A 17,652-nucleotide genomic window follows, 5' to 3' on the forward strand; every position below is an offset into this window, starting at 1 on the left:
TTCTTCTGTCTCAACCTTTGTGTGGCATAATCGGTAAATCCTCTCCTCGGGTCTTCGTATGAGCTCCTCGGGCTCTAAAGACGTGCTCAACTCTACTTGTCTCCACTCTAAGGTAGTGGGATGAAGCCCGAATCTGGCCAATTGCAACCCGCACGGCATGGGACATGTGAACACTTAGGTAGCTAGGCTGCTAGATGAATCCATCCTCAGTGAGCATGAGGCAGTGATCTCTGTAGAAGTGCATCTTCCTTGGAAGGTGTGATCCATGTGCAATGGGTGTAGCGGCTAAAAAGACCTAACCGGATAAGCCAGTTGGTATTCTCATGAAAGAGCCGGAGAAAAGGGGAGTCCAAAGTGTACTAAAGGGGTGGTAGGTATCGTCCTCTTTTTGAGTGCAAAACTATCGTTTCTAGAATTGAGTGAGGGTATCATCAACATTCGACCCCTCGTGATCCTAGGCTCGCCCATTACATGGTCTACAAATGGCCTTGAGGACCATGGCTGATGGGAGATATGATAAGAGGGAGTGTGCATGAGGGGGGCAATATTCTTGGAGTTTCCTCCAAACCTCTTTGCACTTCAGCCCTAAGAAAAGTCGATATAACTCGTCCTCTTTCCGAGTGCAAAACTATCACTGTTGGAATTGAGTGAGCCATTGAGAAATCCATTGCGCTTGGCACTTTGTCATATATAATTTTAATTTAAAAGCTAGATTTATTATTCGGTGCTAGATGATAATAAACACTAGTAACACTGTATCTTCATTTATTGAGAAAAAGAAGAAAGCATTACTTGGCCTTTTTTGTACTAATATTTTTTCCCATGTCCTTTTAATCATGTGAATTGCACACCTTGAGATAACTTTAAAGGCATTAGATAAAGGTTCAAACTACAAAAACGTCTTGAAAACGGGCATTTTTATGTATTATTAGGCTACCAGACTAGCATTATAGGTGTGCTAACATTAGATTAATGTAAAACAAATTTATAAATAGAGGTTTACTGATAGGGAGCCTTACAATGCAGACGTTAGGCTGGGCCCTTTGTACTGGACATTTTTTACGATACCAACAATCCAAATCCATCATGGAAGCTTTAGACTTATAACACTTCCACTCCATTACCTAGTTTTTTGATCCACCATAATCAGCTCATGTATGGACCTGCTTGAAGACTTGGCAAAATTCAATGTACACTTGAGACTAAAGACATGTCAAGGTTCACACAATCTGTGCCTAAACCTTGGTGAATGACAAAATAGCTTAAAAGCCCTTCACAATCTCGAAGCTTTTTGCCCTCTTTCATCCTCTTTAGCAGTGGTCAAAATTGGGAGACGAGATGCAGTCCCATAATGTTTTGTTGTTCAACAAAAAGGCTGACATGGAAACCAACCCCTTGAGCTCACAATCTCTGATACAGTACTCTCTCACAGGCTTACTGTACATGAGGGTGTGTCCATACAAGAACAAAACAGTTGTTGCTAAGTGGGTCCATCTTCAGTAACATCATCCTCATCACTAGAGGACTCATTCAGGTCACACTCAACAGCACGCCTGTTTTGATTAGTTTCCAAAGGAGGTAGACCTTCATCCCCACTAGAACTCCCATCACTTAAACCGTTCTCAAAAGCTCCTTTGCTTTCATTCTTATTATCAGAACCTTCTTTCAGTACTGCTGAAGATTGCGCTACTTGGTCATTAAAAGCAGCCGGCCTGTAACACAGAAAAATTGATGCTTAGGAAACCTTATCTAGGCCTTGTTTTAAAAAATTGAGGGTCATAATTCGTGCACAGGTACACATTTTTGGTAAGATGAATTAAAACCATTCTTGTGAAGCGAGGTTTACCTGGTTATGTGCAAAGGAAAAACACGCACACGCATCTCTCTCTCTCTCTCTCTCTCTCTCTCTCACACACACACACACACACACACATACAGAGAGAGAGAGAGAGAGAGAGAGACCAAATTGAGCTTCTTCTTAGTGCCCGTATCTGCTCCTCAAAAAGGACTTGGCAGATGATGCCAGTCACCTTATTTCCTGATTCCAAGGCTTTTTCACGCTCACCCTCTTGGACTACTACAAAGCTACCTGAAAAGCAATATAAGATTGAGCCATAATATATCTAAAACATGCAATAAGATTAAGCCATAGTAAATCTGAAACATGTACGTGGATGATAATTAAGTTGCACCACATGTACAAATAGCAACTATCAACCATTCCGACAGTCCTGACGTTTCTCTCTCTCTCTCATTCTTTTTTTCAAGTTATTTGTTGATTTCTGTTTTGTTTCTTCTCCTTTGAGCATCAAATACATGCAGAAACTAAAGCAACATACACCCTAAGATTTTAACACTTCCTAGCACCATTTTCAGCTCAGTTTTGTGCAGATTTGACAACCTGAAATGGTCTCAGTTTCAATTAAGGCATCAGTTTTGGACGATTTTGAATAAATTTCAAACAGCTTAAAGACCAAAGATTGTTGTGACTGTCGGGGCTAATGCATTAGCACCAAACTTGTTTGATTTTGGAGCACATTGCGTGCTATCAATGCCGCTTGAGCTCACCAACTTTGCTGTCTTCAATGATGATTTTGGGAGAGCTTTGAATGTGTCAAAAAGAGTCTAGCAGAAGCCGTTTCTTAACCATGTAAATATGCACAAACTTTGTTTACACCGAAATTAATCATTTAAAACACATTCATGCACGTACACTTGATGGATCGGCATGCTTTAGCTGTATTGGTTTGAAGAGCGGGTATCACCTAGTCCATGTGGTACAACAAGATGTTCATAAGACAGCATTCCGGACAGCTTTTGGTCTTTATGAGTAGTTAGTCAAGTCGTTTAGTCTCATGAATGCCTTGGCTACATTCAAAAAGAATGATGGATCCCATTTTCCATGAGCATCAGAAATTCAGAGGTGTGTTCTTTGATGATATCTTGGTGTTCTCCAAGAATTAGGAGAAACATAGGGCTCATTTGGCCATAGTTTTTAGAGAGTTTCGCAAGCATAAGCTCTTTATAAATGGCCAAAAAAAAAAGTGAATCCTTCCTTTTGGAAATACACTATTTGGGGCACATTGTATCCAAGGATGGTGCAAGAATGGATCCTGCAAAACTTGATGCCATTCACAATTGGCTGGATTTGACATCCATACATGAAGTACGAAACTTTCTTGGCTTATGGTTGTATTATTGGCGCTTCATAAGGCATTTTACTTGGATTGCCTCGCCATTACATGAGCTTACCAAGAAGAAAGCAACGTTCAAATGGACACTGGATGAGGGGGATGCATTCTGCCAACTTAAGGAAGCATTCATAAGTGAGCCATGATAATTCCGGACCCGCAAAAACCTTTTAGTGTGGAGTGTGATGCTTGTGGAAATTGTATTGGAGCTGTCCTAAACCAAGAGGGACACGTAGTGGCTGATGAGAGTCATCGTTTGCATGATGCCAAGCTCTCTTTGGGCATCCATGAGAAAAAGTTATTGGCTGTAATTCATGCCTTAACCATTTGGAAACATTATCTTCTTGGAGCTGATTTTATGTGGTAAAGATAGATAGATCACCAAAGCCTAAGATACTTTCTCACGCAAACCAAGCTCTCCGAGAAGCATATGAGGATGGCAAATTCCTCTCTATCAAATTGTGCACACTCAAGGAAAGAAGAATGTTGTGGCAGATGCATTGTCCAAGAGACCACATGTGGCTACAGTTTTCGATGCTACTTTTCAAAATTGAGGGCATATATCAAGCATTAAAGGGTTGCTATAGCCTACTACATAATCAATTCTGAAAACCCTCATGTTTGGAAACCCTAATTTCTAAAAACCCTAAAGAATCTTTTATTTTGTATGCAACTATGAGCTCTCACACATTCATAGACAAGTTCAATGGCCAAGGTTTCCACACTGGGCAAATGAAGATAAACTTTCATTTGATGAAAGAAAATCTAGGGGTTTTGGTGAAGAGCACTACCAGTGCAAGCTCTTCCTCCAATGCTAATGCAATCAATGAAGACGATCCCAGAACACAACAGAATCTATTTAGAGCAAAGAGAACATGTGCCATCATTGCTCTTGGCTTGGGTGATGATTATTTGCATCAAATTTCTGATCTAGAATCATCAGATGAAGCTTGTGCAAAAATTGATTTGCTCTTCAGTACCAATGCTAAAAAGTCAAAGCTATCTTTGAAAATCACTTTGTTTGAGTTGCAGTTGAACACAAGAGAATCTCTTGCTACACATATCAACAAAATGAGGAGTCTCGTGACTCAACTAGCTATAGTTCACTCTCCAGTAAAACAGAAGATGATGCCATGGCAGTACTTCTCAAAAGCATGCCTAAGGAGTATGACAACCTGGTCACCACCTTGAAGAACATTCCTAATCCTACCTTGGAGTGAATCACTAGTTCTTTATAGGAAGAAGAAAGAAAGAAGAATAAAAGGTCAACAGAAGCTAAGACAAAACAAGGTTTTGCTGTAAAGTCCAAGGGCTTATATAGAGGACAAGCCAAAGGTAAAGCTTGCAGAGTATGTGGGAAAAGCAATCACTTGAAAAAGGATTGTTTCAGCCTAAAGCCTTGTGGTATATGTGGGAAAAGAAACCATCTTGAAAAAGATTACTATCCAAAGGAAAACACAACTAATATTGTTGAAGAGCCTTCCATACAAGAGCCCAACTATTGTACTGATAATTGGGCTTTTTAAGTCCATTGTGTGTTTGTTTTCTTTTGTGTGGCCTAATCTCTTGTATGTCCTTACCCTTGGGACCCCATAATTGGCATGTGAAACTAGAGCCATATCATTTATCCTTGACCAAGAAAACTGGCATGAGAAACCATGAGCCTAGATTTATCCTAGACACAGTATGAGGCAATCCCTTGAGGGAGGGTGTCACGTGCATCCCGCACTTGGATGCCACGTAGACATTTCTGTACAGAAGGTGCAGGACCTGGGATGGTGAACTGGTCCCATGTGAGCCCAGTCCGGGACGAGTCAGCCAGGGATCCATCTCAGTCGTCCGAGGTCAGGTGTGCATTGTCCTGCACATGAGTCCAAGGTCAGGTGTGCACTGTCCTGCACATGAAGCAGTGCCAGTCCGCGCTGTGAGTCTCCCTCTGGAATGATGTCAGATGTTCTGTGTGTCTAGTTTGCAACTGGATGCCAGACCTCTGTAGGCATGTAGGTTTGCATGTAGAGATGGGGCCAGCCCATAGGGCTACCCCAGTGCGAAGATTTGCACTTGCACTCTTAGTGTGGGCATGGGGGAGGTGTAGAACCACCCCCAAGGGGCCAGGAGGGCCCAAGCTGTGCCCACCAGCCATGGCATGGGCTGGAAGGGCTGTCGGCCAGCTTTACTGCTGCTGGACACGCAGCCGACAGGGTCAGAAACCCTAACCAGCAGGTCAGGCCAGGTGTAGGGGCAGTCCCACACCCATGCGCAGTTGTGCCCAGCAGCCAGGAGCTGTCCCAGAAGGTATGCGCAGCTTGACACTGTCCCTGCAGTGGCCAACAGAGTGCCTAGTGTGAAAGCACCATATAGAATATAGTGTGAAAGCATTTTTGTGAATAAGACCCAGTCGTGGAGCTTCATGAAGCTGGCCGACTGGATGCAAAAGGGAGTATAAATACTCCAGCCTAGAATCATTGAGATCATCTCATAATTCGCCAAGTGCTCCAAGCAAACAAGGGCCAGGACAGCCAAGAGGTTGCTAACGCAAAGGGGTGAAGGACTGAAGGTCAAGGGCAGGTTTTCCAGCCAAGAAAAGGTCAAGTTTCTGTATTTGTTTTCAGATTTACATCATTCTAATAAAGCAAATACACCATCCGTGGTGGGGGCCCTACAGAGGGTAATTGGGACCCAATAATGTGTCCTCTCCATCTCCCCCTTCTCTCTCTATTTTCTGCACATCGTCTTTCAGTTTGTGCGTTAATTCCGTCGCGAAAAGAGTGCTGATTTCTGAGTTTTGAAGTACCGATCCTTCTCCGAAGCTTCCGCATATTACAGAGGGTTTGATGGGATCAAGGTATTGCCTTTGTGTGTGTGTGAGCCACCTCCTAAAGAGTGGTAGTGACTTGTCTGTGTGTGAACCACCTCTTAGAGAGGTATCAAATAATATCTAGATATTGTGTGCCTGACATAAGAAGTGATGTCACTAAGGCAACCTTTGTAACCTATAAAGGTGCGTGTATTTTTGAAGAAATCAATCAATAGCCACATCATTGAGTTGTGTACTCTCTCTCTCCAAGGACTTTGTTCTATCTCTAACCTTTGTAACCTATAAAGCTGCATGTATTTTTTCATGAAATCAATCAATAGTCACATCATTGAGTTATGTACGCTCTCTCTCTCTCCAAGGGCATGAGAAACCATGAGCCTACATTTATTTTTGACACTATATGAGACAATCCGTTAAGGGAGGGTTTGATGGGATCAAGGTATAATGGTATTGCTTGTGCGTGTGTGTGTGTGTGTGTGAACCACCTCCTAAAGAGTGGTAGTGACTTGTTTGTGTGTGAACCACCTCTTAGAGAGACATCAAATAATATCTAGATATTTGTGTGTACCTAACATAAATAGTGATGTCACTGCAGCAACCTTTGTAACCTACAAAGGTGCATGTATTTTTGAAGAAATCATTGTGCGTGTGTGTGTGTGTGTGTGTGTGTGTGTGTGTGTGTGTGTGTAAACCACCTCCTAAAGAGTGGTAGTGACTTGTCTGTGTGTGAACCACCTCTTAGAGACATCAAATAATATCTAGATATTTGTGTGTACCTAACATAAGTAGTGATGTCACTGAGGCAACCTTTGTAACCTACAAAGGTGCATGTATTTTTTTAAGAAATCAATCAATAGTCACATCATTAAGGTGTTTACTCTCTCTCTCCAAGGGCTTTGTTCTCTCTCTAACCTTCTCTCCTTCACTGTTTGATGTTTACACTCCATAGCCATGTATTTCTTTGACCCTCCATAGCTACAACTCTACCATGAAAAATAACAAATCTTCTTACAGAGAGTGATTCAGAACGATGACAATGCAAATGTCGATCAAACTTATTGAAGGATGGTTACGAGCTCTTGTTAACGACAATTCCCGAAGCTATATGCTAACAAGCCTAGCTCAAACTGTAACTTGTAGCTTCACAACCAAAGATTTACCTCACTTAATTAGCTTAATTAACACACTTAAATCAACTCAAATCACTTATTAGCAATTATGTTGGGAACACAATAGAGCATGGACTAAAGCTTCTCTTCACTTCATTTGATGCAATGATCTCTCGTAATCGGCTCCCTAATCAAAAACGTTTTTCTCTATCTTCTAGATCCTATTTTTGCTTCAAGCACACTTCACTACCAGTGCCCATTCACATGTGGCTCATATGCACACACTCTCACCATGTGGTGACCATTTATTGCTTCTATATAAGTGCATATTTACCAAACACAATTGGCATCTATCAATGCCTCATAACGGTGCTCATGGCAGTGCCCGTCATCCTGCTACCAGTCAGTCAACCATGATCCGTTGAGCTTGTATTCTCAGCACTCCCCCTCAAGCTCAACTCCATCTCAAACATGCCACCACCTAAAACTTCTGAACTCCCAATGACTTTGTAAATATGTTGGCCACTTGCACATCCATGCCAACATAAACAAAGAACTCTCTCCTTGATGTAATGGTAATGCACTTCTATGTGCTCTAGCATGAAATATTGGATTACTCACAAGCTGTATACTCCTCATATTGTCACAATAGATAGTGACTACATCATCCATGGGCTGATCCATATCATTAGCTACCTCACATGCAACCATAGTAGCACCTCTATACTTTGCCTCGGTGCTACAAAGAGCAACAGTAGGGTGCTTCTTTGAACTCAATGAAATAGCTACACTCCCAAAGCTAAATATGATATGTACCTAGACACTAATCTACGGATTAGGGATCTAATCCATAAGGTTAGGGGGGGCGAGATTAGGGATTAGGAGGCAAATACTTGGCTAAGGTTCTTGAATTGATAAAACAAGCTTAATGGCCTTTTATAGCAAGTTAGCTATTTATGGCATAATTATCACTATATAAGTGAGCTTGGGTTATTATGATAGTTTTGTGGATGCACCACTTGGGGAAGGGGGCGACGGTGATTTCCCCTTGTCATGTGCACAGTGTGTATCTACCGTGTGCTACACGCACACAAGACTAGCTTCGAGGTTTGGGGAAGCTTGGAGCTAGGCAGGTTGATTGGCGAGCTGAGTTAGGGATAGACTAACGGGCGAGCACCCAAGTATAGACGGGCAAGCGCCCAAGTGTGGACGCCCGATGACCGACCAAGAGCCTATAAAAGGGTGGCCAAGGTAAGTCATTAGTATATAGAGTCTCGCGTGTCTTTGTGAGAGCTCTATGGTCAGGAGCCTCGATCTAGTGCAGACGTGCACCTGCTTTATGCAGCCGAGGCCGACAGCAGTCTTGAGGCCCGCGAGGGTAGCTTCGTGGCGGTATGGGACGTCTCGAGGTAGAAATTGGTCGGTACGTCCATCTAGTTCGCTCAGCTCGTGGCTCGGTGGGGATAGCCAAGCCTTGTGGGCTTGCCCACGGCTGTCAAGGTTGGGAGGTGAGTCACGCCTGCACCCCCTTCACGTTTGTTTGGTTTGTTTGGTTTGTTTGCAAGTTTCAAGTCTTGTACCAAGAGCGTTCTACGAGGGAGATCCTATGGGGGATTTGATAGTAGCCTTGTGAAAGAGCAAGTCGGTAGGTAGAGAGAAAGAGGTCAAAGAAAAGGTATGAGTTCGAGAAGATTGCTGTTTTCCGGTGCATACTGCTGTTTTTTCAAGTTCAGCATGTTGCTTTTGCATCGTAGGAACCCGTGAGGAAGATTGTGGTCTTGTATGGATTGTTTGCTTTGCAAGAAGAAGGGTTGTAGGTGTTTCAACTGTATGAATAGTTATGAGAGAGAAAAAGTAGAAGCCAGTCGGCTGTAGTTTGTAAAAGAGAGAGAGAGAGAGAAGAAGCGAAGGCTGTTCATGTCTTTGTGACACCTGAAGGTTGCGCAGCCCACCTAAACAAAGACACCTGTATGCACACAAGTCTGGAAGTACACGCAGGCGGGACTTGCATACGGGCTATATGTGTAGCCAGGCGCAAGTTGGCACAGGCGCCCATGTGGATGTGCCGGCGACCAAGTACACGCACAGGCGGTTACGGCCAGGTACACGCGCACGCGCCAGCCGAGTGCAGGCGGCTAACCACGTGCACAGGTGGTCCATGTAGACAGGCAAGCGCTAATTACAGGCAGGAGGCAGAAAAAAAAAGCGAAAAGCAAACGACAACGTCGGGTGGAGTTTTTTTTTAGTTTTCGATTTTAAAAAAAAAACCCATGCTACGCTTTGCTTTTGTTTTTTTGTTGAACCTTTCAAAATCAGATTTCCAAGAGTTTAAAGTTGCTCTCGAAGCTTCTTCCTTGGAACGTCAAGCACAAATCGCCGCGCAGATGCAGGCTTTACAGAACTCCATCTCTTTGTTGACCACTACCCTATCTACTCTTTCGGGTATGGATACCTTGGCATCTGCTTTAGGCCCCAATATTACTCCGAAACAGTTTGGGAGCGAGCAAAAGCAGCGTACCAAGGAGATAGTGGACACTTGGCTACATAAGTGGCAAGTCCATTTTCAATTTCATTCATATGACGATGGAAAAAAGATCCAATTAGTAACAGGTTTTCTCTCAGGCAAAGCTTTGCTTTGGTGAAAAGAACTCAACCCTAAACCAACGACTTGGGCACAGTTCGAAGACGTCTTCAAGAAAGAATTCCGTAAAAAAGAGGATGACTAAGATGTTGTTGGCCCAGTTTACTACTTTGACCATGACCTCGCAGAACCTCACTTATGAGGTCTATCTCCAAAAATTTAGGGACTTGCAGATGAAAGCTACGAAGATGGATTCCACAACTCTTTTGGATTTCTTCGTAGCCGGTTTACCCGACTCATACTATTTACTGGTTAAAAACAACAAATGCAAAACTTTGGACGAGGCCATTCATTCCGATCGTATCTATGATGATACAATGGTCTCTTCCAAGTCTAAACCCGTTACTAAGCAGGGGAACAAGCACAAAAGGAAGTTCTCCGCACCGATGGCTAGCACGACAGAAGGAAAGTCTTCGAACCAACCTTCGAAGAATTCAACTTCGACCCCAACAAAGAAGAAACGTCTCCTCAAGGCTTTGAAGCTCAAGGAGGAGAGACGTTGCTTTATCTGCGAAGAAAAAGGACATATACGTAACGAGTGCCCGAAGCAAAAGGGTGCAAAGACCAATGCAAGACCCAAGCCAAAGGCAGCTAACCAGTTGTCTTTGAGACGTACGTCAGTTACTGTACTTTCTCGCCCTCGTACATGTTCTGATTATCTGTTCAACTCTAATGTTTTTAGCTTGCATGATCTTCTCCTAGTTTATGGAGAAGTGAATGGCCATAGAATCAACATTCTTCTAGACCCTCGCTGCTCACACAACTTTGTTAATTACAAACTTGTGCAGAAATTGAGTCTTGGCACAACACCCAGCGATCATACCTATGAGATACGCCTACCTGCGGGTCGGCAAGTATGGGATCGAAAGGTGGAGACGCTACCAATCCGGATTCAGGACTACAAAGATACTCTGGAATGCTATATTATGCACCTAGAATATGTAGACTTGTTATTAGAGATTGAGTGGTTTAAGACTCTTCGAGTCCACATAGATTGGTCTAGTAATATTTTTTCTTTTGAACATAGGAACACCCAGTATAGTATCTTAGGTGATTGTATATCCCTCTCAGGGACCTCTTGTAAATACAGTTGATTTTGGTAATATAATGGATTCTTCTTTGTATACTGCTTTCCATTGTGTCTTGATTCCACTTTCTTTATTTCTCATACCTTCTATGGATGTCAATGAATTAAGTGTATTTGAAAGCAAAGAATTACAAAAGATACTTGATTTGTTTCAAGATGTATTTCCTAAGGAACTGCCATCAGGCTTACCACCTGCAAGGACAGTAGATCATCGTATTGACCTGATCCCTGGTGCTCACCCTGTTAGTATTCCACCTTACAGGATGAGCCAAGCTGAGGAAGATGAGTTGGCCAAACAACTCGAAGATTATTTGAGGATGGGCCAAATCCGTCCAAGTAAATCACCTTGGGGTGCACCTGTGATGCTTAGGAGAAAGAAGGACAACACTTGGAGAATGTGTATAGATTACAAGAGATTGAACAAGCTGACAATTAAGAACCGTTATCCTGTCCCTAGATCAGATGACCTGATTGACCGGTTAGCCGGAGCGAAATATTTCACGAAGATAGATTTACATACTAACTATCACCACATACGTATTCATGAAAAGCATGTCGAAAGAACCGCCTTTCGGACTAGGTATGGCCATTACGAGTTTCTTGTAATACCTTTTGGGTTAACCAATGCTCCAGCCACTTTCCCGCAAATGATGAACGATCTTTTTCGTAAACATTTGGGAAAATTTGTGATTGTGTTCCTGGATGATATTTTGATATATAGTCGTACTCTTGAGGATCACATTAGACACCATTGTCTTAACTATTTTAAGACAAAATCAACTATATGCTAAATTAAGTAAATGTGAGTTTTTCATGACAAACATCATTTACTTGGGACACAAGATCACTAGAGATGGATTGAGCATTGACTATGACCGAGTTCAGAAGGTTCTGGCCTGGCCGATACCGCGAACAGTGAAACAACTTTGTTCTTCTCTCGGTTTTGTTGTTTTTCTTTGGAAATCTGTGCAGGAGTACTCTCAGCTCACACTACCGATGACCGACTTGTTGAAAGGTCGTGGACGTAAGTCAAATCAGCCTATCACTTGGAATAACGATCTGGATATGGCCGTCAGACTTTTGAAAGATAAAGTCAAGGAAGCACCTATCTTAGCATTACATGATCCTAGTCGGCCTTATGTTCTTGAAACTGATGCCAATGACTATGCCATCGAGGTTGCTCTATTTCAAGATGGTAGACCTGTTGCTTTTGAAAGTAAAAAGCTAGACGACACTCAATTTCATTGGCCAACCCTTGAGAAGGAGCTTTATGCTGTGATTCACGCTCTCAAGGTTTGGAGACATTATTTATATGGCTCCAAGTTTGTGGAATTGACTGATCATCAATCAATCAAGTATGTGTGTGATGCGGATGATTTGAGAGGAAGGAAAGCTCGATGGACTGAATTAATGCAAGATTTTGATTTTGAGATTCGTTATAGAAAAGGATCCATGAATAGTGTCGCAGATGTGCTTAATTGAATTAGAGAGGTGAATACTTTGTCGTTCACCGAGATTTCTACTGAATTATTTCAGTCACTGAGAGGGCTTTGCAAGACTGATAGTTATTTTGGTCCATTTTGGCAGAAGATCCAAGACGGGAGCTCATTGATTGACCAAGACTCGATGACTGAGCAACCTAACATTCAGGCTGCAGGAGAAGATCCAGGACGGGAGCTCATTGATTGACCAAGACTCAATGACTAAGCAACCTAACATTCAGACTGCAGGAGGTCAGTGGATGATTCGGAATGGTTTACTATTCCGTAATGACAAAATTTGTGTACCACAGATCCCGAACATTAGGTCCAAGATTCTTAAGGAGTGTCACGACGCCCCTTCTGCTGGACACCCTGGGGTACACAGGACATTATCGTTAGTAAAACACACTTTTTATTGGCCAAAGATGAAAGGGTATGTAGAAGATTATGTTCTCAAGTGTCAAGTTTGTCAAGCAAATAAAGCTGAACGCTTTAGACAGGCTGGGTTGTTGCATCCTTTGCAAATCCCAAGTAATAAATGGGAAAGTATTTCCATGGGTTTTATTACAAGAACACATCAAGGCCACGATTCTATTTGGGTTATGGTAGATCGCTTGACAAAAATGACTAGATTTTTATCGACCCAGAAGACCATTACAGCTACGCAATTAGCAAGACAGTTTATCGAGCAATTGTTTAGACTGTACGGGTTACCGCAGGACATAGTCAATGATAGGGACTCTAAGTTTACAAGTGATTTTTGGAAACTTGTTTTTGAGAAGTTGGAAACAACTTTGAATTTGAGTTTCTCAGATAATCCTCAATCTGATGGACCAGACTGAAAGAGTGAATCAGATTTTGGAGGATATGCTTCAAGCATATATATCCAGAAGGCAAAGTTCATGGGAGGATTATCTTCCTAGGTTAGAATTTGCATATAACAGTACTAAGCATACGGGTACAGATTTTAGTCCTTTCATGCTGATGTATGGTTTTCAACCTAGATCACCTGTTACAGTGGGATTCTCAGGACTTCAGCAAAATGCAGTACGTAATTTTTTGCAAGATATGCAAGAAATGTTACAAGTTGTGAAGGAATCTATTAGAAGTGCTCAAGACCGAGACAGATTTTATTCTAATAGACATCGTTCATCCAAAGAGTTCTCTGAAGAAACGATGGTGTATTTGCGAGTTCCGAAAGATTCCGAGACTTTACGGACAAGTCGATCTCCAAAATTATCCCCTAGATATTGTGGACCATTTCGTATTACACGACGGATTGGTTCAGTCGCATATGAATTGGATTTACCTTCTCATGTGAAATCTTGTATTTCATGTCAGTAGACTTAAGGAAGTACTGGGTGGAATAGACCAATTAGTTACTCCTCAAGAAATCATAGATGTCGAGGACATGACATTTGTTCCACACGAACCTGAAAAGATTCTTGGATTTCGTAAAAGATGATTGTGTAATACGCTTATCACGGAATACAAGATCAAGTGGAAGAATCGTGTTGAGGAGGACGCTACATGGGAGACATTGACTAATCTTCAGAGAGATTACCCTAGCTTTTTAGTGTGCTCAGGAGTGAGCTCTTAAGAGCAAGGGGAGTATGTCATGTGTACAGTGTGTATCTACCGTGTGCTACACGCACACAACACTAGCTTCGAGGTTTGGGGAAGCTTGGAGCTAGGCAAGCTGATTGGCGAGCTAAGTTAGGGATAGACTAACGCGCGGGCACCCAAGTATGGACGGGCGGGCGCCCAAGTATGGATGTCCGATGACCGACCAAGAGCCTATAAAAGAGTGACCAAGGTTAGTCATTAGTATGTAGAGTCTCGCGTGTCTTTGTGAGAGCTCTATGGTCAGGAGCCTAGATCTAGTGCAGACATGCACCTGCTTTATGCAGCTGAGGCCAACAACAGCCTTGAGGCCCGCGAGGGTAGCTTCGTGGCGGTATGGGACGTCTCGAGGTAGAGATTGGTCGGTACGTCCATCTAGTTAGCTCAACTCGTGGCTCAATGGGGACAGCAAAGTCTTGTGGGCTTGCCCACGGCTGTCAAGGTTGGGAGGTGAGTCAGGCCTGCACCCCCTTCACGTTTGTTTGGTTTGTTTGCAGGTTTCGAGTCTTGTACCGGAAGCGTTCTACGAGGAGATCCTATGGGGATTTGGCACCCCTCCCCCCCTCTCCCAACACCCCCCCGGCCTTCTACTCCAGCTTCCTCCCTTCAGCTCCCTCCGCTCCGAGTGGCTCCCATTTGTATGTGTGTGGTTTTACATTACTCCGAGTCTTCCACCCCAAAGAGAGGCGCAACAATCTTCTCCTTCTCCTGAGTGCAGCATCGAGGACGGATTGGAGCATGGAACCGGAGTCTACCGCTATTCACAATGAGTAGGCCACAAAGAGCTCACACTAAAGGGTGGTTTTGATGTCCCATCCTCTACACCTATAAACTCCGTTGAGCTTCATAATATAGTAAAGGATTCCAATTATGAAGTATTTCAATGTGTTCTAGGTACCATGTCATCTGATACTAATTGTAAGGTTACTTCAGTTAGTCTTGATGCATAGGAGACACGAATATCAAGGCAGAGTTTGCCAATATTTTCCCAGCTGAGTTACCTCATGGTCTTCCGCCCAATCGGTTTGTTGATCGTAAAATTGATTTAGTTCCAAGGTCTTAGCCTTTGAGCATTGCACCTTCCAGGATGAACAAGCTTAAAGAGGATGAGATTGCCCGACAATGGAGAAAGTGTGTTAACTACAAAAAGTTGAACAAAGTTACGATCAAGAATAGATATCCCCTTCCCAAAATAAATTGATTGATAGGTAGCAAGGAACTTCATATTTTATGAAGACTGATCTTCGTACTGGTTATCACTAGATACCGATAGCTCAAGAAGACACCTTTAAGATGGGATTCCACACGTAGTATGGCCATTACGAGTTTCTCATAATAGCTTTTGGGCTCACGGATGCTCCAGCTACTTTCCAATAGATGATGAATGGTCACTTTAGGGATTATTTAGGGAAATTCGTGGTCGAGTTTCTAGATCATATCTTGATAGCTGCAAGTCAAAGACACGGGGTGGTATAAGAATGTGTAAGTACTTAACTGCAGTCATAAAATCAGGGTGGATTCAGATGGGGCCACAAAAAGGTGGGTACTCAGAGTGCATGAGCTCCATGGCAATTCACCCACAAGGGAGGAAGCCTCAATAGGAATCTAGCACTCTTTCCCATTATCAAATGGCCATAACCCAAGTGGATAGAGCTCTTGGCCGTTTGTGGTGGGTCTTGGGTTCAAAACCCCACCAACTGCAGCTTTTTGCTCTCCACACTAGTGAGATGGGCAGAAATGGCCTCCGCTTGGTCAACTCCTTGAGGCCAAAAGAGATTTTTGAGTGAAGACATCTCACCTGTCTAACGTTTAGCAAACTGCATTCCGCCACCTCAGATGCACATATGTTCCGCCACCCTCGTCTGAACCTCGCATCAGATTCTGAATTTCCATACTATTCTTCTTTTGCCCCGGATGAATGAAGAGCTTCCCCATGTGATGGAGAGCATGTAGGGCTGACCCAACCTATTGTGACACACTCTCTAGGTGATTGTTGAAGGCTTTTGAAGACTTCTTTGAAGCCCTTGGTACACTCTTGTGAGAGTCTAGTACACCAAAGCAACGCTTTTGGATTGGACAAGGTGGCAAGGGACCTCTCTCTCTCTCTCTCTCTCTCTCTCTCTCTCTCTCTCAGATGCATGCAAAGCTGCAAATAAAATCCATAGCACCTGCCACTGCCCACAGAGATCACCTCTTGTTTACGAAGTAGCAAAATGCTGTCCATTTGTGGGACAGAAAATCACAGTTGCGACATAACTCAGGTCAAAGGGTTCATGAAATCAGGCTGTGACAACTAAGAAGCATTTGAAAATGAAATTGTGAACAGAGGATCATGAGGATGCAGCATGACATTTGAACAGCGGCCAATGGGCGCATAGCACAGCAGTAAGGGTTTGTGACTCGCGGAGGGGAGGTCCAAAGTTCAAATCCGCACAGGCCCACAAGCTGAAACGCCTTGGGACAGGAAGACCAAGCCGCCTACGGGAACTACAGAAGGATCTATTCAAAGACACTTTGAACAGTAACCTTCAATCAAAGTCCCAGTTTTTTTTTAAATTTAAAACTAACTATGGGCACTTAAGCTGAACAGTACCTGGTTATGTTGAACATTAAGAAAATGATTGCCATGAAAGGTCTCACCTTTTCTTGTCCACAGAATTTTATTGAACTTGGCTGGGAGTAGGCACAAGGTTCTCACCGAGTCAGCATCTTCGACCTGAAGTTGAAGTAGAGAAACGCGAGAACTCAACCAAAAGCGTGTGATGCAAGCGACGCCGGCACACACACCGCGCGAAGTGTAGAAAGGAGAGAACTCAGCATATAACATGTGATGTCGGCGAGCACAACGGAGAGAGAGAGAGAGAGAGAGAGAGAGAGCACCTCGATGATGTTGGAGCCACGCAAGGAGACAACTCTGGTGATGGAGTGGCCAGGCTGGAGCTCCATCCCTCCTTGCAGCGCCCCTTGCTTCAGCTTCTTCCTGCCTCCTCCTCGCATGGTTACCTTACACAAAATCGAGCGACCGAATGGCCATAGATACAGGTACCTCGAAAAATTTTCAAAAAACCCTAAAAGCTGCCAGTCGGTCACACGACAGGAAATGCAGGCTAAACCTGCGAGTGCCATAGACTTTTATTGGTCCTGTCTTCTCTAGAGGAGTCTGACTCAGCCATAGAACATAACCCTCTCTTTATTTTCTCTCCTTGATCTTTGGTCTAAGGCTTCCTATATATTTTGTTACTTATTTTGTTTCGTGTGCATTTATTTGTGCATAAAAAATTAAAGGATTTATTAAGGTGAGAGAGAGAAGAATATTTTTATCAAAACCCAAAGCTTTTATATTGGAAAGTATAGAGCTTCAAGACGAAAGACTAGAACATGGCAAGTGACAAACAGGAAGGCAAATTATCTACTTGTCTGCCATGAAATTTATTATAGAAACCCATCGGTTCAAGGAGAAAGAAAACAACATGCAAACTAGCAACAAGGTGATTTTTTTACAGCAAGACCCACAAAACAAAATTCCAATCTACATGAAGCAAGCATCTTCTTCTCTGGGTAGGCCAATGAATCTACAAGTAGTAGGCGCAACAAAGGGACATAGTCTTCTCCATTTATGATTGCTTGTTTGCATGTGTTGCTAAAGTCTTTTTCTTCGTCATGCTCCTCGGCATCTAGAACAACTGGATGTTGACGACTAGT

At 43.0% G+C, this 17,652-nt stretch overlaps 1 protein-coding gene across 3 annotated transcripts; it reads right to left on the reverse strand.

Annotated features, from left to right (window-relative positions):
- Positions 1-1,191: 1,191 nt before the first annotated feature.
- LOC147634725 (uncharacterized) lies at positions 1,192-17,157 on the reverse strand. Of its 3 annotated transcripts, XM_086803885.1 has the most exons (5): positions 17,006-17,157; positions 16,831-16,955; positions 16,591-16,666; positions 1,963-2,089; positions 1,192-1,712 (listed from the first exon to the last, which is right to left on the reverse strand). In XM_086803885.1, exons 2-5 carry the CDS (start codon positions 16,945-16,947, stop codon positions 1,481-1,483), a joined length of 552 nt encoding a protein of 183 aa, XP_086660011.1. In that variant the 5' UTR covers positions 16,948-16,955; positions 17,006-17,157; the 3' UTR covers positions 1,192-1,480. The 3 variants fall into 3 exon arrangements, with proteins under 3 accessions (XP_086660011.1, XP_086660008.1, XP_086660009.1); XM_086803882.1 differs by having other exon boundaries at positions 16,831-17,154; XM_086803883.1 differs by lacking the exon at positions 16,591-16,666 and having other exon boundaries at positions 17,006-17,153.
- Between the last annotated feature and the right edge of the window lie 495 nt (positions 17,158-17,652).

The sequence above is a fragment of the Cibotium barometz genome, chromosome 10 (genome assembly GCF_041138505.1).
Source record: "Cibotium barometz isolate CiBa-2024 chromosome 10, ASM4113850v1, whole genome shotgun sequence".
NCBI lineage: Eukaryota > Viridiplantae > Streptophyta > Polypodiopsida > Cyatheales > Cibotiaceae > Cibotium > Cibotium barometz.